A 22,399-nucleotide genomic window follows, 5' to 3' on the forward strand; every position below is an offset into this window, starting at 1 on the left:
GAGAGGCACTGAGCAGAGAAAATGAGGGGGTGTTGAGGAGGAGGAGAGAGACTGAGGGAAACAACTTAAGACGGTGAAATCTGAAGAGTAAGTAAGCACACGGTGTGAGCAGAGAGACCGGGAACACGAGAAAAAGACTTGAAATATCCATCAACATCCAACAGGTACAGTAAAACATTTTGAGCACTTTTCTTTGCTTTACTTTAGTTTCCATTCACTTTATCTCTACGGTGATATGTGTGTTGTGTGTGTTGACCAGACTGAAACCACAGGAGTGGTTACATGTTTATTCTTAGAGATTCAGTCATCCGTTTCAGCATTTCAAGGCATGAGAAAAGATATTCTCGCTGATTCGAGTTATTTTCAAAATCAAGCAGAGAGTAAACTGAAATCCTTCTACTTTTCTGATTCAGCTCTGGGTTCCCACAGAATTCAACGGGCTTGCTGCCAGGAGAAAATGATGGACGTGCTGATTGGGTCACCCCCAATAGTTGTATTTTTTTCTTCCAGCACTCAGCATTTATTTATCTAAAGCTGTTTAGGGATGGAAACCAAAACATTGAAAATGTTTGATTATAAGCAAAGACATTTCCTAGCCATAAACTATGGGGAAATAGCATCCTAGGGATTTCAATCTGGCGAAATAGCTTTCTTCTATTTTGACTCTCAATTTTTTTGTTTGTTCTTCTCCTCTTTGACATATCCAAATAACAAAAGGGGGGAAATCTTGAAACCTCATATACTCTATCTCTTATCTTTAGGACCACTTCAGATACTTCTTGCCTTATACGTATGTGTTTGGACCTTCTGTTAACAGTGTTAATGATCTGTTTATTGCTGTATTAGTTTTTAAATGACCAATATTTTTGGAAGTAATAGTCATTTGTTACTCCGTAGAGATGGCGTCACTGGGCAAGAACCTGGCTGCACTTCTTCTTTTTCTGAATGCATCACCACTCCTCCACTACCACCTCCTCATTCATGCCGCCTCAACTTCCCGTCCCGTCACTCTTCCACGAATCCTAATTATGACTGACTTGGGCTCAGATGATGACTATAAAGATGACTACCTTGACAACCACAGCTCTCCTCCTGAAGTGCTGTCCTCTGTGAATATTCCCCAGCTCCACCAGGAACCCAAACTCTGCCAGCACAACCCCTGCTTAGAGAATCAGGAGCCCTGCGCCAAGCTTTTAAAGCAGACTGGGTGCCTCTGTCCTGGTATCAGTGGGGCTGATGAGCCTCCTCATTCACCACGCATTCAAGCACTGCTGCCAATCACTAAAGGGGATAACAGGGGGATGGTAGAGGTGCAGTGGTGTGCTCCATCCTCTGTGGTGACTGGGTACAGAGTGGTGTTTGAGGGAAGCCACGGTGATGCCTTGGAGTTTGGAGGTGCTCGGCGGCGAGGTTTGGTGGGATCTTTGGAAATTGGGACCAAGGTGTGTGTGGAAGCGGTGAACAGTGCAGGACACAGCACCCGCTCAGAGTCCGCGTGTAAGCGGTATGACCCTCCTGAATCTTCTGATCATAACCTGTTTGCCTGGGTCATAGGTGGAGGAGTCGCCCTCCTGCTACTCATCATCATAACATCTGTGATCCTATGGAAACATAAAGTATGTCAAAAGGGAAAGGAAGACTCCACTGATGGACTAGGGAACCCTTCTTACAGCACAGAGGGAACTCTGTAATACAGACTATTGCAGCATGGATGATCCAACCCAGTTACAGGCCCCTTGAGATGGAGGGGGGCACAGCAGTGTGATCACGAACAAAAGTCAAACAGTTCTGGGATGGTCTTGTGATTCATTAGAGAATCAAAGTTGTTTACATTCCTGTTTCAGGAATCGATATGTGATCAGATTGGGAGAGTGCAGCAGTGTTCATGGAAAACCACTAACAAATAGTTAATTGTGTTATATTTGGGTTAAAACTACAGGTTTATTTGCTGGCAAATTAACCTCGGTAGGTTTATTGTAGTGAATTAAATTGTAAATAATGTTTTGAGAATACTTACTGACTGAAACTTTTGTAATAAACTAACAATTATTTTAATAAAAAAAACTGTGTATAGACTCTTGTGGTTGAATTTTTTGTTTTCATTCAAAAGATTTTGAATAGGCCTAGATTTTATAACATACAGATGGGTGACAAAGGAAAGGAAAAACCATGATAATGTAAACTGAGTTGTTGGGCCACAGTGAGAACCACAACAGCTTAAATGAGCCTTGGCATCAGATGGTATGCTGTTTACTCTGGGCTGTGTTCTCTGAAACACAAGACACTGAGACAGCCCAGACAACCAACTGCCAAATAACTTGGAGAGCTGGTGCTATTTTAAAGGCAAAGTGTACAACACACCAAATATGGATTTGATTTAGTTTTTCTCTGTTTACTTCACTTTGTATGACGTTAAGTGATAATTAAAAACAATTGACGGCATTAGTTTTGGAGGCATGTGCCATTCTTTATAGGGAGTAGTTTTACTTCTAATACTTTCAAGTGCTATTTTTATACTTTTGCCCACGATTTTGTATGCAAGACTTCTTGAACGTTTTGCTATTGTTACTTTTAGTTAAGTGACGCACCTAAATATAACTTCCACAACTGTTTATTCAACTCCAAGTTCTTAACTTTTATTTTGAAAGTCTTGAAACAATACCGCAAGAAGTTCATCTAATTGGCCAACATCTGGAGTCATTCAAGCTAAGTCCCGCCTTTCCCCGGTGTCTAAGCCAATGATTTGCCGTCAAACAATACGAGGAAGAAGGTACCGTTCATGTCCACAGCTTTACAGACGCAGGATGGCGAGCATAGGTGAGTCCTTCTTTCACCTGACTCACTGAGATAGACATAATTTAACTAACTCTAGTTTATCTGAATTGGCTGAACAACTTTAAAGATCCTTAATTTTGGTTTTAGAAACCTGCGTTGAGTTAAGTAGTTATCTAACACTTGTTCAGTTAATGAATAAACAATCGTATCTTAAGTGGCATTAATGGTATTTTCATTGTCAGATCGTGTTAACAATTGTGGGTCTTTTGCAACTATCTAGGCAGCGATTTGATAAATAATGAGAGAGGAAACAATATCAGGTTGTAAGAACATGACTGATTCAGAATGACTCAGCAGGCATTAAAGTCTTGTGGGAATGCAGTCTGGTTACCCAAGCAACAATAAACCATTTCCAGTATTTGACAATTAAATGAAGCTGATAAATCTGATAAGCATACCAAAGGCAATGAGGGTATTGTACCTTTATTCCTAATTTTTTGACACACACACACACACACACACACACACACCCACACACAGGTACACTGTCTGATAAGAAAAAGCACTAGCACCAACATGAGGGAGCCGTCTTCAGGAGATGAATGCACCCTGATAATGGAGATGATGATTTTTTTTTCTTATCATGATCACCAACTTGTATCCTGTCCTGGTTCCAGACCTATTCAGTTATCACCTATGCTTATGATTTTTATCAGTGATTCAAATACAGTCAAATATCAGTGAATGATGAAAGTGAAACCAAATGGGCATTCAGTCTGATTTGCTCTCCAGATAGTGATTGAGATACCTGTAGGTATATGCAAAAGTTTGGGCACCCCCAGGCTAACCATATTTTCCATATTTTGTTGATTTTTGAGAAAAGAAGTAAATTCAACCCCAGCAGCAAATAGATTAGAAAAAAATTGCCTTTCTACAAATGTTAATCAAGTGTCACTTTTTATTTCATGAACTTAAAAAAAGAATGATCACTTAATTGTGGCATGCATCAAAAGTTTGGTCAAATTACTAAGTACTTAGTATTTTTGACAACTTTTAAGCATGGGGATGGAAAAATTATTCTTTGGAGTTGTGTGGCAGCCAGTGCCACAGGAAACATTGCACCGACAGAGTGAAGAATGGATTCCACTAAATAGCAGCAAATTCTGGATGCAAATGTCCTGCAGTCGGTCAGGAAACTGACACTGCAAAGAGGCTGATTTTAAAAACAGGACAATGATCCAAAGCAGACATTAAAATCCACCGTGAACTACTGTGAACGGCCCTCACGGTCCTCTGGCCTGAACGTCACTGAAAATCTGTGGGTAGATTGCAAACATGCTGCGTGTGCAGAACAGTGTAAAAACATCTTTGAGTGTGAAGTGATCTGCAGGAAGAGAGGGGGAAAATTCCTAAATCAAGAATAAAAAGACTCTCAGCTGCTACAAAAGGTGTTGACAAGCTGTGCTATCCGTCAAAGGGGGAGTTAATAAATACTGACATAGTGGGGTGCTCAAACTTTTCCACATGCCACAATTACTGTTTAATTTTTTTCCTGTTTTTTAAGTTAAGTTAAAATGAAAAGTAAAGCCCCATAAGCATTCAAAGAAAAGCTAATACATACAACTGTAATTCAAAATCTCTGTACTTCAGTGTGTATCTCATTTTATTCATTATTATTGCTGTGCCACTAAAAACACAGTCAGTAATAATAATCATAATAATAATAATCATAATAAACACATTTTATTTATGTGGCACTTTTCTTAACAATGTTAGCACAGTAGCCCTTTGTGACTGAAAATGGATTTAACTAATAATGGAAATATTGCATTTAATAATAACATTGACAAACAAAGGGTATTAAATGTGTATCAGTCACATCATGGGTGATACCCAGTGCCCTTACTGTTGGGTACATTCCTAATTATCGTATTTAAAAAAAGTTTTTACTACTAACTTTTTTTTTGTTCTTCTTTTTAAGTTCGTAGTAAAATCTTGAGTCAGGCTTATTTAAAGTGAATTCTGCAATCTTATAGAAGTTTTCAACAATGACCTCTCAGACTTTGCAAAGGCTTTGATGTCCTTCATCTGTCATTGCCAGTTACCAAGGAAATCTCTTATGAGGAACTGAAAGCGCTTCTGGGAAAGAGCCAGAATCTCCTCCTGGTTGATGTACGCAGTAAAGAGGAAGTGGATAAAGGACATATTCCAGGATCTATTCACATCCCAGGTGAGCATCTTTTTAAATTCATTAAATCTCCAAGGTTAAAAGGCATACAGTGTTAACCATTGTCTCATCCTGAGCATGAAATTTCCCTTTTTTTCCCCCATTGTTTCCACTCCCATACAAACCCAGACCAAAGTGCTTCCGCATGTGTTGTTGTGTATACTTAATATGCCAAAGTGTGCCTTGTTGAAAAAGCATCAGTCTACTGTAGGCTGGTTCTGTATATTTGTTAATGCTGATAGATGTTAATGCTGTATGTCCATCATCTGTTCAATCTCAAAATGCTTCTTCCTTTCCTCCCATTATTCATTCAGTTGATAAAGTAGAAGATGCTTTTACAAAGGGGCCTGAAGAATTCAAGGCTGCGTACGGAGTAACCAAGCCAGCGTTGGACGCCCCGGAGCTGGTGTTTCACTGCCAGATGGGAAGGCGAGGGGGAGTGGCCACAGGCATGGCCCATGAGCTTGGATACGCAAAGTAAATAAATTATTGTTTACTATTCATAATACCCACACACACACCCACAGCCCATCTTGCTTTTAAACAGGCAGTGTTTTACATTAATAGCCCTAACTATTATGTAATAAGTAATTATGTAATGATGACAACTCTTCTATTGTGTTCCTCTGTCTTGTGTTTCAGTGCACGCAATTATACTGGAGGATACAAGGAGTGGTCTGAGAAAGAGGGGAAGTGATTTGTGTGGAAGGAAAGCCTCGTGTACAGATGGGTGACAAAACAATGGATAAATCCACATGTAGTGTCCCAGTAAGGTGTTGCTCCACCTTGAGCCTCCAAAACAGCTTCATTGCTTCCTTGTCATATATTCTCCAACTCTACTGGAGGGATGAACAACATTCGACCAAATGATATTCTCCCATGTGGTGGTTTGGTGGTCTCTCATATGTTTTCCGCTGGGTTGAAATATGGAGACTGTGAAGACCATTAGTGATGGGTTGACAAAGTCTCGTTGAAGCATCAAAGCTTTCAGGCCAACTGTGTTCAAAGTGTTCACTAGGGACACATAGAAATACTACTGTCTCCACAAGCTCCTCCGTAATTTAGCTGTGAACATTTCAAATCCAAATATTTACATACTGGAAACAAAGCTAACATATAACTATTTTTTATACACCTTAAACTTTTCAGTGAGCCCTCGTTCCCCGTATGGAGGCATCTGCATTTGTTATGATTGCACTCATTTATTCAGGTTTTTCCTTTAATTTCTCACCATTCTGTATATTTATACAAAATGGCAATTGTGAAACCACGACAGACAAACGAGAAACATTTCGGTGTCTTATTTTTCATCTTTTGATACTGTTTTGTTTTCATAGAGTGCACCATGTATGAATGAATATAAATAAAATTATGTTATTTACATGTATTTGTGTGGATCATTTATGAGAGCTCAATATCTAGACATGCAAAACTAGGAAAAGCACTCCCTGCAAGGTAAAAATATGCACACAGCAATTGCATAGTACAATCTTGAAGCCCTTTACATTTACTGAGTTTGGCTGTTTGTTTTTTTTTTTTTTGCAGACTCATGACTTCAGTATTTACAAAATCCTACTTTATTACAATTATCAAGTCATGGTCATTTCCTCCTAATTTATAGACTACCGATTTAAACTTCATACCCAGTGCTGCAATGTAACTAAGTATATTTACTCAAGTATTGTACTTAAGTGCAGTTTTGAGGTACTTGTAGTTTACGTCAGTATTTTCTTGTCATACGATTTTATACTTGTACTCCTCTACATTTCAGAGGGAAATATCATACTTTTTGACAGCACTGTATTTATCTGGCAGCTTAAGTTACTTTACAAATGACGATTTTTGCATACAAAACATATTAAGAGCTTATAAAATATGATACTTTGTTATAAATGAAACTTGTAGTGGAGCTGAAATGATTAGTTTACTGACAGAAAATTAATTGGCAACTATTGTGATAATGGTTAGGTCATTTTTCAGGTAAAAAACTTTGTGGTATAGTTCCAGATTGTAAATGTGAGGATTAACTGTTTATTCCTTTTAATAATTTCTATTTTGAAATTTGGACTATTGTTGACAAAAGCATTTCCCGCTACTTCCTGAATTGTTACAAACCAAACAAACAATTAACTGATCATATATAAAATAATTTAAAAACTAGCTCCACCTCAATTGCCACAGTAAAATGCTGCTTAGGCTACACATGAATGAATAGTACTGATATAATCCTCACAGGGACCATTTTGTTCATTGAGTAGGCTACAGTACTTTTACTTTTAATTTATTAAGTACGTTCTCCTGATTTTATTTACATACTTTTACTTACTATAACACTTTAACACTTTCAAGCAAAGTACTTGTAATCGAGTGTTTTTACAATGTGGTATTGGTATTTTTACTATTTACCAAAGGTATTTACTTCCTTTGTAGGAATATTTACTGCGACTTCAAAGGTGTAGTAACTTTACTAGCTGTGATATTGGGTGCAGAGGGACTTCAAGTGTCGATAACTCTGCTTTAGCAAAGTAAACCAGTGGGAAACTGCATCTGAAATTCATTATCGAGTGCTGTTGTGTCAGTACACAAAAATGCTCAGAGAAATACAGCAGGTAATGGTTTAAATTAGCTGTTCCAGCTAGAAACACGTGTAAGAATGTTGTTTAGTGTTGTCACCCCCAGTTTGTAAATGTTTAGAAAGTACAGACTGGTCATCTCCGGTTGAAGCTAACTAGCATAACATATGTAGCGTTAGCTTGCTAAGCTAGATGTTTGTGTTTTATGTAATTACCTCTGCAGGTGTTGAGGCTGGTCATGCTAATGGGAAAGCAAAGGCAGCAGCATGGTTTTAGGAGGGCAGGAGGGCTTTTGGTTCTTCTGTGGACTGAAACCAGAACTTCTGTTCAAAGTTTATACTGCACCGGTAAGCTTTAACTCTTCTCATAATGGTCTCACAATGTGAACTGCTCCATCAGGTTAAACTAGCAGGAGGATGACATGAAGTATCCCTTGTTGTGTGGTAGAAATATCTGTTAAATGTACATGAACAAAGGAACAGGGTAGAAGCTATGCATTTGATCACTCTTATTTTAAATATATGTAAAACAAAACAAAAATATCTTAGTAAACACCTCCAAACACTGAAACATTGAGTTGCAAGCACTTTAACACTACTACCAGTATGAGTACTCATTTGACAAAAAGTGACTCATTTTGGCAACTTTATGCTTTGTGTTGTGCTTGAAGACCTGAAAGTCAAATGGATGAAGTTATGACACATTAAACTGTGGTCTGCTTCATTTGTGGTGAATGAAAGTACTGTTGTGCTTGCTGTTGCCTTGAAAAGACTGTCACCTATTTATGCTTGGTTTGACACACAAATCTCTGATCATTATCAGATGTTACAAGGTCATATTTATTTACATTTACATTAGCCTTGGATATACACTATTACCCACAGTATCAATATGAAAGATTAAGTTTTGTTTTGGACCAAATGTGTTTTGTTTGGGGGGGGGGGGGGTCTCTGTTTGCCTACCACTGGTGCAGAGAATGGAGTCAGAGGAAATTTTCAACATCCTTAGACATGAATTATAAAATAACATGGGTATTAAGTAACCATAAATAAAAATGACACTTGAGGTAAAAATCTGCCAGACATAGTGAAAACACATGGATATCAGATGTTTAATTCCAGAGAGATTTGACAAAACAGTGCAAGTCATCCAGTCCATATGTATTGGCACTGATTCAAGCCTGTACGGTAGAAAAAAAGCTGTCAGGACGAGGTGCAACAACAAAGAATATAGGTCTGGTGTACAGTAACAAACTGCCAGGTGTTGTAACAGCAGTCCCCTTTGTTGTGCAGTTGCAGCTGCTGGTCCCTGGTGCACAGGGATTAAAATGAAAGCACTCCAACCTGGTATGTACACACATACAACATATGCACTCATCTTCAGTTTCTGTATCCCATATGACTCTTTTTGCCGCATAAGTCCTCACAGATTTGAAGGAGAGCATGTTTCCCTGTGCATGGCTGTGTCCTGAGCCCGACCCTGAGGAGCTGTGTTCCTTTACTGATCTGTACGGTTCCCTCAGATTACTCCTCTCCTTCCAGGTACAAATAATAGTGACCCTTTACTAATGTTAAATCTTGAAGTGAAATTTTTTCATGTATTTCCTTTCAAATGTCATTAATGATTGATGATGTGACACGTTATCTCATTGCACTATACAGATGAAAGATGCAAGACTTTTCAGTCCAGAGTGTCAAGCTCATATAGAGGCATTCCTACGCATATTCAGTTTGGCTAATGCAGGGGTATGAAAGGATCTGTTTCCTTATTTACAGTTATATGATAAGGTAGTTAGCAAAAACATGACTTGTTTATTTTTCACAGATTAAAATCCACCTCAAATTCAAATTCAACCAGAAGACCCTCCAACAAGAATTCAGGTTTGACAGCAGCAACAAAGGCAAAAGTTAAAACTTTCTTTTGGGTAATTGTAGGGAGCCTACCTTACATTAAATAAGACCACAATAAAGCAGGTTACTGTAAAACTGTGTCTTTATATAACATTTATTTTAAAATGTGACCTATGCAGTCTCTGTGCATTACACAGTATTTAGATAGTTTGTTTAATAAAGTAATTTATTGAAGTAAAATTTAGCCTCACACACAAGGATTGCATTGCAGAAGGATAGATTTTAATAGTGGCTTGCAACATTTTTGGCTTTTGGAGTTACAATATAATAACAGCCACAAAGATAAAAGCTCACTACTCCAGTTAATCTCCCATGGGTGGAAGGAAGTTCATAATTTTAAATGATCAATGGGAATGTCAGCCTCCATTTTCATGAAGTACAAACATTGTGTTCCTATTCATGCAGAGTGAAAATCAAAAGTAAAGTTGCACAGGCAGACGACCCATCACTGATCTTGGATGTCACTTGTAATACACAGTCAGTAATTCAAATTTTTAATATTATTTAATGTGTGGTTGTTTGTTTGGATCAATGTTGTCTTACTTTTAGGAGGGAAATTACAGATGTGTAATGAATACAAGTTTTATCTTCATATATCAATGCTGCAACAACATGAATACTTCTGTATATACTGTATGCCTGCTTTTAACTGCAAAAAGTGATTCTCTCTCCTCGGGTTCAAAGGCCTCCAGAGTGTGTGAAGAAAGGATGCTGGTGTCAGGGAGGACACCCTGTCCTTGGAGGCAGGTTACCACTCAGTATCCCACCACAAGCCATGGATCAGGGCCTGTACGGGGAGCTCAGCATTCAGCCTGTAACACTTCTCAGGCCCTGTGTGCTGCAATACCCCAATCTGGCAACCCAGCTCACTCACATACAAATATCCTTTGCTGATCATTGTCATTTTGGTGGTGATTGTCAGGTACAGAATCTCTTGGCAGAGTTGTAGACAGTGTTCAGTACAGCTTTTTCCAGATTACGTGGTTCAGCTTGCCTCTTAAGACTGTGACCTCCAGTCCGCACTGGGACCATTTGCAGCTGAGTGTGCAAGCAGGGATGAGGGCCAGCCCCTCGAAATCTGGGGCCATGGTACTCTGCCTGAAAAAACAGGCTTGCTCCCTTTGGATTTGGAGTCAGTCACTGCCCCAAGTGAAGGAGCTAAAGTATTTTGAAATCTTTTTTATGAGTGAGGGTAAGGGCCGGATTGTGCATAAAGAACCAGTTAGTCAGACGTGTCGTGTGACCACGTCGTAAATCAAGTGTGTTTATAGTTGTTCTGCACATCCAAACACAAAGGCATAGTGAAAAGCCAGACAGAGACATTGTGGAAATGCAGTACTGTTTAAGTAAGTGCACATTTTCAGACAAAACTATACTGGCAGCTTTAGATGCAGTGTAAAATCAACAGATTGGTGCTATAACCTAGCAGTAATGTGGACATTGTTCTGGACTGTGGTTGTGAAGAGGCAGCTTGAAGGCGACACTCTTGATTTGCTGGCCAGATGATGTTCCAGCCCTCACTTTTGGTCAAAGTTGTGGGTAGCAACCACTGCTGCTTTGTGTTGACTCCGTGGAGGTGGTCCAGGCATCTGATTTGGATTAGTCTTCCTTGACTTCACATGCCTCTAGGTGCTGGTTTACAGCCCCAGTAATGTTCCTGTTACAGGGCCCTCCACCTTCCTCCAGAACCTCCCCGCTCATCTGGGCTGTCAAGAACTGACCCTGCATGGCCTTCGCTGCTCCTCCTTCAAAGGTAGACAGCAACCACTGATGGGAACAACACATACTGGTAAGGGCCAGTTTTAAAGGTTATAAATTGAACCTGGAGTAGGTCCGAAGTCCGGGACAGTTAATCCTGCCCTGCAAAAGTAACGTAACACTTGAAATTTGGATTAGATACTTCTTGATAATAAGGTTTGAAATGAGGCCTGAGAGTAATTTAAACCACCTGTGCTCATTTGTGAGAGACTGCACACAAAACCATGGCCTGCAGCTGCTTATAAAAACTTAATGAATCACAAAAGGCCCATAATTTGAATCAGAAGAATAAAACAAGACCAAACAGTGGAAGTAGGAAAAAAGAACATTCAATGAAGACGATAACAAAAACCTGTGACGGCACTTGAAGAGAATAGACTGCAAGCTTTCACAGCAGTGAAATGATTGCCACTGCATTTTACAAAGCTGTTTCCTGTGAAATATGCTCATATGCAAGTAATTCGCATAAGTGGTTTATGTCGATTGCAAACATTTGGTTCAGATGCAAAGAGTAGTGTTGCATACGTCCACGTCACAAAGAATTCTCACAACAGAAAGTTGTTGTGCAGAATCTGGGGTGGAGAAGGGGTTTACCATGTGTTTGGCTTTGACACAGGATGCTCTGGTTCCCATCCTGTTTTATACTAGACATCAGTGTTTAAATTTGTCCTTTGTAACTTTGACCCTGATCTTTCCCAGACCTTAACTAAGTGGGTTTCAGCTAAATGATAATGTCATAAACAGAAAGTTTGACTTGATTATGGTGCTAGATGAAAAGTTAAGGGCTATTACAATTCATCCTGAGGGAAACATGAATGTGTGTACCATATTATGTGGCAATCCATCCAATAGTTGTCAAGGCATGTCATTAAAAACCAAAAATCATTATAAGGACAAGCATGGTTATGGAACAATTCATCCTCTGGAGAAGATGAATGTAGAAAATGTCTCAGAAATTTGTACAATAGTTGTAGAGATATTTCAGTCTGCAAAGAGGCCCACAGTTGTGGACCAGCCAACCAATAGGCCAACGCCACTACCAAGGCTAGAAATGTAAAATGTTATTTGCTGATGCAAACTGATTGCATTTATTACATGTAAATCTCCTTTCAATAAATACCTTGTAGGTGTTTAATCTTAACTAAAATAGTCCAAATAATCTGTATGTTTCCAGGCAACAGTCAGCATATCTGAATTAAAACCAGCCTAATCACAGGTTTAATTTAAGCCCTGGAGTAACACAAGATCTTCTTTCAGGCAAACAGTTCAGTTAAATCAACAATAGGTTAAAGTTAGTTAAGTTAAAGAGTCTGACAGCTCTAAATTATGTTTGAGAGAGTGAATTTGGGTTAATCTGATGTAATGTAAGGAGACACTTTAATCTGGAAACTAAATTTAATCACTGCTAAATGATCGCTGTCTGGTACAGACAATAGGATATAATATAGTGCAGTACAGTTATGTGTAAGTTGTATCATGAAAAAGCTAAAAACTGGCTGATTTCTCAGAAACTGCTGTTGCATTATTTTATTTTTTCCCTTGTAGATTACACAGTGAATCAGAACCACAAGCAAAACCACAGGTCTACAGTAATTACAAGTAGCTTATTCATCCACAATACATGATAAATAAAGTTTAAAAAAAAAAAAAAAGGTCTCATAGTACAGTCTACCCCAGTCTCTGGCTGTCAAAGAGAAGATACTCTCCCACAAACATGTATGTTGGTAAGGTTTCGTTTAATTTGGTATGAAAATATTAAAACCAAACATTAAAACATTACCTGCGCAACCAAAACCACAACCCAAAGGTGTGTCTTCCATTTGCTGTAATTGTACTAGTGTGCCTTCAACCAGTGTTGACTTGCAATGTTTTTACTGTTTCATCACTAATAATCACGCTTTCCTTCCATTCCCTCCTCATTATCCGTTTTGCAAAATAATATTTTAACTTCCTCTGCAGATCTTGCACTCAGTGGTGGCACCGTGTATAAAATAGAGCAAGAAAACTCAGAGGAAGAATCACGTCTTCCCACAATGCAGCAGAGTCTCCTGCTTTTTCTCTTCCTGCAGCACAGTGACCCCTTCACCTCCCAGATCTCTGATGTTATGGGTGAGAGACAACTGCATCATGTAGACTCACAAAATAATGGGTTGCAGGTGGCCTGTCTTAATTTTTTCTTCTACAGCTGAATACAAGAATAAAATACTGTTTTAGCTACAGTGGTAACAGGGAAATCTATTATCCTCTTACAGATACAGAGGCACTGATCGAGCACCACCTGGAGGATATTCTGAGCAACAACAGACAGGCAGTCACAACAACCCTACAGACTGAGCTGAAAAACACTCTGAAAGCCCAAAATCGCAGAAAAATGGCAAGTCTGAGAAACACATATACACTAACTGGCCTACTAGTTTTATAAGATGGTGTGTGGAACAATTATTTGACTAATTGATCCACAGAAAATAAGTCAGCAACAGTTTTGACCATCAATTTATTGATATTGTTTATCAGCATAAAATGCCAAACATTTCCTGGCGCCACCCTCTCAAATCTCAGAATTTGCTGCTTTTGTTTTTGTTGTTAATTATTATGAATGGAATATCCTTGGGGTTTGGACTGATGGTGGGTCAAAACAAGCAATAATAAGATGTCACCTTGGGTTCTGGGAGATTGAAATGGTTATTTTTCATTATATTTTGACATTTCTATTAATCAAATAAATTATGAAATTAATAATTTACTAGAGCCCTAATAGTGTGTGTTTGGGTATTGTGTGTGACATGAAAGGACCAAGAGAAGCTGCGTTCAGCTGTCGACGTGATTCGCAGTTCATCCATCAGTATCGTGAGCAGCAGCAGCAACATGGACTTCAGAAATGCCTGTCTGAACAGCATGAAGGTGTGAAAAAAGTTTTAAAATGCTCATGCAGATATTTATATAAACAATAAAATAGTTATTCACTTTCACATCTCGTCATTAGTAAAAGACACCAAGCAAAGATATTAGCAGCTACACTGCAAATACATCTTTTACATACAAAGATAAACACGCATCCATGTTGATCCTGTCTGTCAGATATCTGTACATAATGTATGTGTTTATCAGGTGCATGACACTCATGAACTGTCGGCCTCCCTCTCTGAATCTCTGAGGAGGGTGACATCATGGAAATTCACCCCCAGGGGCAGGTGCTACTCTGTTCAGGTGAGTGGAATGTTTGTTTTTTGACACCTACTAGTTTCTATAGCAGCGCTTCATTACTGTCAGACCTCTGATTTTGTACCATAATCTAACACCACATCATTGCTTCCACAGATGGAAGAACATCCTGAGAGTGATGGGGCCACGAGAACAGAAATCTGAGACTGTCTGTGTTTTTCTAGAATGAGTTTTGTTCCATTTGAAACCTGTGGAAGGAGTTAACACTAGGATGATTATTTTGCAGTTTAGTGTGGCAGTAGTGCATGTTGTAAATATGCCGGTAATGGCTGAAATAGCTATTTATTTAACCTTTAATTTTAAAAATACACTGGGCTTATTATAGTTTGTGTGTTATACCAGATGTGATTGATTTTTACACAGTTCTAAGATATAAAATATTCTAAAAGAGATCTATATAATACATATATATAAGGTCTGCAGCTAACAGTTATTTTCATTATTATTATTTCATATTTTTGATCTGATTAATCTCTTTTCTCAATCAAAATACTGTGATACTTGCCCGTGAAAATATCCTGAACCAGGTGACATCATTATATGTCATATTTTGTTTGATCAACACTCCAAAACGAATTCAATTTACTATAATGTGAAAAAAGGCTAATTCTCACATTTGAGAAGTTGAAAGGATTACATTTTTGGTATTTTTATTTGAAAAATAAAATGATTAATCATTTGTCAAAAACGTTTTTGTTTTCTCTTCCGTCAACTACTCGTTCAGTTGACTCATTTCTGATCTGAAACACTCCTTTGTTGATGTTTTTTTTTTTATTATGTAGCCCGAAATAAACAATATGGTACAGTAGCATGGGCATCTACAGTGTTTATATTCCTACTGACGCTGTAAGGTTGCATTATATACCTCCGCAGTTACTGCTATTGTTTGTAGTTGAACAGGGAAAAACAAATTAAACATGAAAGTATTCGTACAGCCCCGGCTAACAGGGTGAACATTCTCACAGTGACCAATAGGTGGCAACAGAGACTTATTTTTTCGGCACTGCTAACTTCCGCTTGTTATTGTTTTTGGATGTGACGCAAGTTCCGGCCGCCAACACCGACAGCGCTTTTTCGCGGTAAAATGAAATGTGCATCTAATGTTGGTCAGATTTAGTCACAGCTCTCACATCTTCCACCAAACTAAGCTGGAGCAAACTGCCGTAGCTGGTGTTTAGAAGTTGCATTGTTGAGAATTGGTTCGACGTCGTTGTTATGAAGTGAGACGAAAGCTAACGTTGCGCTCGAGCTTCTTACGTTTGAATTCCTCCATATTTACAACACAGTGTCTAGTGACTATACAGCATAAAGCAATGGCAGAACTATCTGCAGAAACCCTAAAATCAGAGCTGGAAATTTTCGGCATACCCTACCAGGATGACTCGGTCCTCGACAAGAGTAAGTAGCTAACATCTGCTAATTTTTTCAATCTTAGCTGGAAAGCAGCCAGTACCTCAACAACCGTCCAACAGGGTTCAACGTTATGTGACTGTATTGCTACATTGCGATGTTTGGTCCCATCTGCTATAGAGTAAACTACAGTATGTCTCTATTATGTGACGGATTTTATGAGGTGTCTTGTCACCTGTGCTCCATCCCAATGTATGGGCTTTTATGTTGTGTTTTGTCTTTCTGTAAACATCTACATCACTTTCCAGTGACTGCAGATGAACATTTGCATTACTGTCAAATGCAAAAGTGTTTGTGCACTTCATTCATTCTCAATTTAAATGTTCTTATATCAGAATGTAAAGGCAGACTTTAGAAAAAAAAAACCTGCACAACAATTATGCCACCTGTTATCCTCCTCATCCTCTGATTTATAGTTTTATTTTCAGTAACTGTTGTAATGTCGTATTTATGGTCCCTCAGTGTGTTTGCAGCTTGCTTTACGTTTCACTTGCTGTCCTTCCTTCTGTCCTTCAGTGGTGGAGCAGTGTATTTGTAGCAGGTTACAGATAGACAAGATAGTGCTGGAGTGGGTGGCCTACAGCAGCACAAAAAATGGATTGAAACTCACCCTGGACAACCTGGAGCAGTTTGAACATGAGGTGACAGGCTCATACTGAATTTGTTATATTTTTCCAGTCAATAAAGTAACCACATTTATTTGTGACTCTACCATTTTGTACTCATCTGAATTGGTGGGAACCCCTAGGAAACCAATTTACAGTGTGTGTGTGTCTATCTTCTTTGCAGGTGTTGAACAAGAGGAATAAACAAAGCTTCAGAATAGAAGAAACTCATAACAGAACCAGAGACATCAACTCTCTGCAGGACTTGTATCCTTCACAGTGAACTCTCGGAACAAAAAACACACTTGATTATCCAGCTGCTCCTCCTTCTGGATTTACCTGTTGTCTGTGATGAGTGTCTTGTTACTGTCAACATGTTGACCAGACCTTAACATCATTTCTTCAGAATCAAAGCTGAGGAGGAGGAGGACGATCTACTAGATTCCTACTCTACCCCTGCAAAGGTAAATTTTGATGACAACTTTTATTTTTTACTCCTGTTCACTCTCCATTCACTTAGAAAAGATGAATTAGTATAGGTGTGGCTCACTAGCTGTCCATACAGTGAGTCTGAGCATGTTTGTGTTTTCTGTATGCTCTGCTCTGACCATGTTTGTTTACGTCTGTGCAGGGCTCTCAGAAACGAGCACTGACCACTCCCGAACACCCTCGTTCAAAGAGGAGTGCAGCTCTGCTGGCCAGCCCGGGCCTGCTGCTGTCTCCTGCCAGCTTCTCTCCCAGGTATTCAGCAGTGCAGACCAACAGCAGCCAAATCCCCACAAATACGCTCTGCTTCCTGGTTTTGATATTGGTCAACTGTTAAGAAAAAACATACTTAAGATTTATTCAGTCTTGCCTTGTATTGAAATCACTTTCTTGTGTGAACTAAGTGAACAATATCTGCTTGTCTGTCGTGTTTCCAAGTGTAATTTAATTAGTCAGACAGTCTCTTTTTTTTTTACAGTGAAAAGTTATAGACTTGATTTTGATGACTTTCACAGTAAGAGTAAACTTTATATATCACTTTTCAGAATCCTCAAATTAAATAAGCATGAGTTGTATAATCGACATAATAAGCCAAAAAAACGTTAAGTTAGCCTTTAACTTGACCTAATTTTGGAGCCATGACAACAAGAGAAAATTACCTTTTTTGAACCATAAGACTGAATCACTTGATAAAATGGACATTTGTTGCACTGTGACCAGACTCTGCCCTTCCTCCCATGTCTCTCTGCAGTGCAACTCCCTCACAGAAGTACAGCCAGCGAGGGGGGAAAGGGGAGGTGGTGGTTACATTTGGGGCTGTGCAGGGCACCCGCTGGGTAGGCAGGAAGGCTCCGGGTGAAGGCGTCCAGCTGGAGCTGCTGGAAGGTCCTGAAGACTCCCTCCGCTGCAGCTACAAGTACATGTTCCAGAGGCTGCGAGATGTTCGAAATGGTATGTAGCTGTACAGATTTATTCAACGTCATCAATCTCAGACATCTTGACACTTACTGTCTGTAAAAAAAAAAAAAAACAAAGGCTCCCCTTAATGTATAGATGTAAAAACATACATTAAAAGTAACTGAAAATCCAGATCAGCTAAATGGAGACAGTAGAAATGCCTGAAGCCTGTAATACATATTTTTGCATCTCTCCTCCCCAGTGTTGACAGAGAAGATAGAGGAGCTGGGAGAGGGCCTCAAGTCTCACTTCAGTATCGAAGAGTTCTCCCCTGTCTCTCTGCCCGCGCAGGTACAGAGGTTTGATTGTTGTGGACATCTCATTTAATCACAGAAGCTTAAACCTGTTTTTGAAGTTTTGATTAGATCTTATATTTTATAATATAAAATTAGCCTAAAAGTTTTTTAATGTGAATGTGTTAACTGCTAAACTTGTACATTGTAATGAGCTTTTGATTGTTTTGAACTTGGATTCAGGCACATGAATGTAAGTTTTCTCTTATGTTATAAAACTGTTGTAGAAATGTCCTAGTATGTGGATAAAACGTGCCTCGACTAGGCTTCTACTGTGTAATCCGCATTTGTTGTTTTATGTGACTAAAACAGATACAGCTCAGTTATATCTTTGTATAACTATTACCTGACTGCTCAGTTTGTTGTGTTTCTCCACCTGTAGGACAGTGTAACAGTGCTGGGACAGGTGTGCTGCGACAGCAATGGCAAACTGAACGCGCAGTCAGTTCTGCTGGAGGCGGGACCAGAGCAAGGTGGTCAGCAAGTACCTGTTGACCTATCGGAGCTCAAAGAGTACTCCCTGTTTCCTGGACAGGTGCGCAGAAGGAACACAATTGTTGTGATAGATCAAGCTACAAATGGGTCTGCTGTGAATGTTGTTTTAGCTGTATTAGGAAATATTTTTTGACATTGAACCAAATGTCTCCTGCATGATTCTCCTCTAAGATGTGCACCCATCTCTGCAGCTCTATGCTACTATTATCTGTCATGTATTCTACCATTGAGAGTCACTCGATTAAAATGCACACACCGTAATGAAGTGATGAACGCACACTGAGTGGTGGGCTCTCCTTTGCCTGTGCACTGAGGTTTGTGTGCAGCAGGTTATATGTCCACCAAGAGTAACAGAGCATGCCAAGGACCTGGGCTGGAGACTCACCCAGCGTCTGACCGAGAACTCTGACAAAAACAACCGTTCCCACATAAGAATCAATAACTGCCTCCCTGCGGTGTATGAGACTGCTGTGCGGGAAGGAGCACAGATTCATCCCCTTGTCTGTCCTCTTCCTACAGGTTGTAATGATGGAGGGAATGAACACAACAGGAAGAAAACTGGTGGCTTCCAAACTCTATGAGGTCAGCTACAAGTTAACAAGTGCTGACACATGAGCGAGTCAAAGATGAAGCCTTTTAAAGCCACATTTACTTGAAATGTTTAAAAATGACGTTCTTTTAGAGCTGAGACCTGTTTGTGTATCTTCTGTTAATGGTCTTGTCTTTTTTTTCCTTTCTTAGAGTGTCCCACTTCCTTTCTACACTTCGGAGGTGAAAATGGAGATGGATGAAGGTAAGCAACAATGTCGGTTTAAACGCATCATACAGGTATCACTGTATCCTGTTACTGACTTGTTTAACTAGACATGGATCTTACAATAATCTCCAGTGACTGAATGATGCAGAGAACTCTCAACTACAAAAGGAAGGCATGTGCAGTCCGCTTGTATGACTTTCTCTTTCACATCAATGAAAACACACTCGTCATCTCATGCAATTGCAGAGCCAATGAATGTACTGGTGGCCTGTGGACCGTACACCCCTTCTGACAGTCTGACCTTTGACCCTCTGCTGGACCTAATCAATGTCATTGTGAGGGATCGTCCTGATGTCTGCCTACTGGTATAGTAACTTTTTTTTTTTTGTTGCATCATAAACTATATTTCAGATACTTTCCATGTGTGGCTAGATGCACACAGTGGCTCATAAAAACTCCCCTGTCACTAGTTTATAGGCGCACAATCCTTTTTTGATTCAGTGTTATGTGTGAGTTTCCCAATTCTCCCTTCTTTTCACCAGCTGGGCCCATTTGTGGATTCCAAACACGAACAAATTGAGGTAGGTTTAACAGCGGACATGATCCGCTTGTTTGTTTATCTCAGAATACCTTCTTCCCTTTGAACTCATTTTGTTTTTAAAAATTGATTTTAAAAAAATCAAAAGACAGAAATATGAATTCCTCTTGTCCAACATAATAGTCGCTCTTCTAATCACTCTTTTGAGCTCGGATTAATTTGTTTAACTTGAATATATGTGTCCATCTCCAACAGAAAGCGCAGGTGACTGAGACATTTGAGGCCATTTTCACAAGATGTATTGAAAGCATCGTGGATGGCACCAGAAGGTACGTGTCATAACTCTCCTCACTCTGATTCTACTGTTTAAGCTCCAGGTGACCATAAGAGCAGCTTTGTATTGTGCTTTCATCAGACTTTTTTTTTTTTTTTTCCTCCATGAAGCTTCATATTTTCTTTTGTGCAGTGTTGGCTGTCATCTGGTGTTCGTGCCCTCGCAGAGAGACATCCACCACCACTTCATCTACCCACAGCCTCCCTTCACCCTGCCAAATCTCAGCAAGGACCAGGTCAGACACAGAAAGACCTGACTGTAGGATTCTTCACGCCAAACAAACAAACTGCTTGTTTTTATCGTCACTGGAAATTTCGTAGTCCATCATCACAATCAGTCTCAGACAATGTTTTCTCCTCATGCTTTGCAGCGTGTCACCCTGGTCCCTGACCCCTGCACCTTGCTGATCGATGGCGTGACCTTTGGCTTGACGTCCACCGACATCTTGTTCCACATGGGCGCAGAGGAGATCAGCTGGTGAGGAAGACTACGTGCTTAAATTGCAATTTGTAATGGTCACACACCTTCATCCAGCAAAGGAGCTCAGTTAGAACTGACTAGAACTGAAAATATGTTTTTGTTTTGTTTTCAAATATGTTTCACATTATTCACACAAACAACCCTTTAAAGCTATAATTGCATTGCACTGATGAATATGTTAATGGTTGCCATCACTATAGAGTTTTATGTAAAAACTACCATTGATTTGTGTTGCAGTGGCACTGGATCAGACAGATTTTCACGGATACTGAAACACATGCTGACCCAGAGGAGGTGGGAGTCCTGAAAGAGTTCACTTGTTCTCTCTATTTTTGAGGATGCCCAGCATTAATGCCCCCTCTGTTTCTGTCTTAACATGAAGTTACTACCCGCTGTACCCACCTGTGGAGGACGTTAACATGGATTATGAGAAGTTTCAGAGCTTCGGTCAGATGCCGCTCACCCCCGATGTTCTCATCATCCCCTCTGAGCTGCGCTACTTTGTAAAGGTGCAAACATCCCTTTCATTAACATGTAGTCCACATTTAAATAGTTAATCATTTACATGAAGTGTAATAGAGGATACATTTTCACACTGACACTAAAGAATGTAAGAATTTATGTTTTTTGTTTTTTTAAACTTCATCTTCACCTGTCCTCAGGATGTTGTCGGCTGTGTCTGTGTCAATCCCGGACGGCTGACTAAAGGCCAGGTGGGTGGGACCTACGGCAGGCTGCTCATTCAGCGCAGCGCTACATCAGAGGATGGGAAGAGAGTGAGCCCCTGCTTGGCAGCTCAGGTGGTGAAAATCTAACAATAACAAAGACTTTAAATTCTCACTCTCAACAGAAGTGACTTGATTAACCAGGACCAGTTTGCCAGCAGTTTTGCACGCTGCACTCTCCAGGCTCTCGGATGTAAAATATGTAAAAGCAGGAAACGACTCTTGTGCTGTTGAGACCATTTTGCCCACCGGTTTATTTTTATATGACAAAACATGTTGGGGTGTACAGTACTCTGGTTGGTGGTGTCAGGACTGTGGAGGAATAGCAGTCACTACAGCAGATGATCTCTTTTCAATAAATTATTGTCACCCTTTGTACTTTATTGTGTACTTTCCTCTTACTTCCACTTGAGAATGTTATTCGCCTGCGGTTTGGGTTACATACATGCAAAAAGTTAAGAGAAAAAAAAATAAAATTGTTGCACAGTCTGCTCCTTTCCTGTGCCAGAGCTTTATATCTTGTTTCTATGGTATGTTTTCTTGTTTCTATGGTATGTTTTGACTGGAGGAGAAAGAAACCTATAAATTGTAGCTCAAAACTAAAAGAAATAAATGTTTGATATGTAAGAAATGCCATTATTAGAGGTGAGATTTCTTTTATTTTTGAATGGAAATTATGTAACATTTAGATATCCATCTCTATTTAAATGCCAAGAAACTAAATAATCAACATTATCTATGAATTAACGTCTTTTTTAAATATTCTCCTAAATTGCAGGTGACTGAGGTAGTTTTTGTCCCTTATTCTCAGGGTTAGGCAGTTTAAAACAACGTATTTAGTCATAAAAGTGATC

General features: G+C 39.4%; 4 protein-coding genes across 4 annotated transcripts; all 4 read left to right on the top strand.

Annotated features, from left to right (window-relative positions):
* On the top strand, positions 1 to 2,076 carry LOC111232661 (leucine-rich repeat neuronal protein 4-like). The gene is made up of 2 exons (XM_022760279.1): positions 1 to 164; positions 898 to 2,076. The coding sequence occupies exon 2, from the start codon at positions 900 to 902 to the stop codon at positions 1,689 to 1,691; it is 792 nt and encodes a 263-aa protein (XP_022616000.1). The 5' UTR covers positions 1 to 164; positions 898 to 899; the 3' UTR covers positions 1,692 to 2,076.
* Positions 2,077 to 2,753: 677 nt separating this feature from the next.
* Positions 2,754 to 6,365, top strand: LOC111232685 (thiosulfate sulfurtransferase/rhodanese-like domain-containing protein 1). Its single transcript, XM_022760311.1, has 4 exons — positions 2,754 to 2,817; positions 4,877 to 5,005; positions 5,317 to 5,479; positions 5,645 to 6,365. The coding sequence occupies exons 1-4, from the start codon at positions 2,805 to 2,807 to the stop codon at positions 5,697 to 5,699; spliced, it is 360 nt and encodes a 119-aa protein (XP_022616032.1). The 5' UTR covers positions 2,754 to 2,804; the 3' UTR covers positions 5,700 to 6,365.
* A 1,173-nt stretch (positions 6,366 to 7,538) lies between these two features.
* Positions 7,539 to 14,623, top strand: LOC111232771 (type 2 DNA topoisomerase 6 subunit B-like). The gene is made up of 14 exons (XM_022760431.1): positions 7,539 to 7,611; positions 7,799 to 7,922; positions 8,868 to 8,921; positions 8,995 to 9,116; positions 9,237 to 9,320; positions 9,400 to 9,455; positions 9,891 to 9,962; positions 10,170 to 10,374; positions 11,115 to 11,238; positions 13,203 to 13,352; positions 13,496 to 13,617; positions 14,034 to 14,144; positions 14,352 to 14,450; positions 14,562 to 14,623. Exons 1-14 carry the CDS (start codon positions 7,591 to 7,593, stop codon positions 14,607 to 14,609), a joined length of 1,392 nt encoding a protein of 463 aa, XP_022616152.1. The 5' UTR covers positions 7,539 to 7,590; the 3' UTR covers positions 14,610 to 14,623.
* An 899-nt stretch (positions 14,624 to 15,522) lies between these two features.
* On the top strand, positions 15,523 to 22,105 carry pola2 (DNA polymerase alpha 2, accessory subunit). Its single transcript, XM_022760189.1, has 18 exons — positions 15,523 to 15,863; positions 16,392 to 16,516; positions 16,665 to 16,747; positions 16,887 to 16,944; positions 17,112 to 17,221; positions 17,718 to 17,917; positions 18,126 to 18,214; positions 18,599 to 18,751; positions 19,231 to 19,293; positions 19,453 to 19,504; positions 19,715 to 19,833; positions 20,011 to 20,049; positions 20,262 to 20,335; positions 20,473 to 20,575; positions 20,711 to 20,817; positions 21,058 to 21,114; positions 21,203 to 21,329; positions 21,483 to 22,105. The coding sequence occupies exons 1-18, from the start codon at positions 15,779 to 15,781 to the stop codon at positions 21,633 to 21,635; spliced, it is 1,797 nt and encodes a 598-aa protein (XP_022615910.1). The 5' UTR covers positions 15,523 to 15,778; the 3' UTR covers positions 21,636 to 22,105.
* The last annotated feature ends 294 nt before the right edge of the window (positions 22,106 to 22,399 follow it).

The sequence above is a fragment of the Seriola dumerili genome, unplaced genomic scaffold, assembly GCF_002260705.1.
Source record: "Seriola dumerili isolate Sdu_G_001 unplaced genomic scaffold, Sdu_1.0 BDQW01000331.1, whole genome shotgun sequence".
Classification (NCBI taxonomy): Eukaryota; Metazoa; Chordata; class Actinopteri; order Carangiformes; family Carangidae; genus Seriola; species Seriola dumerili.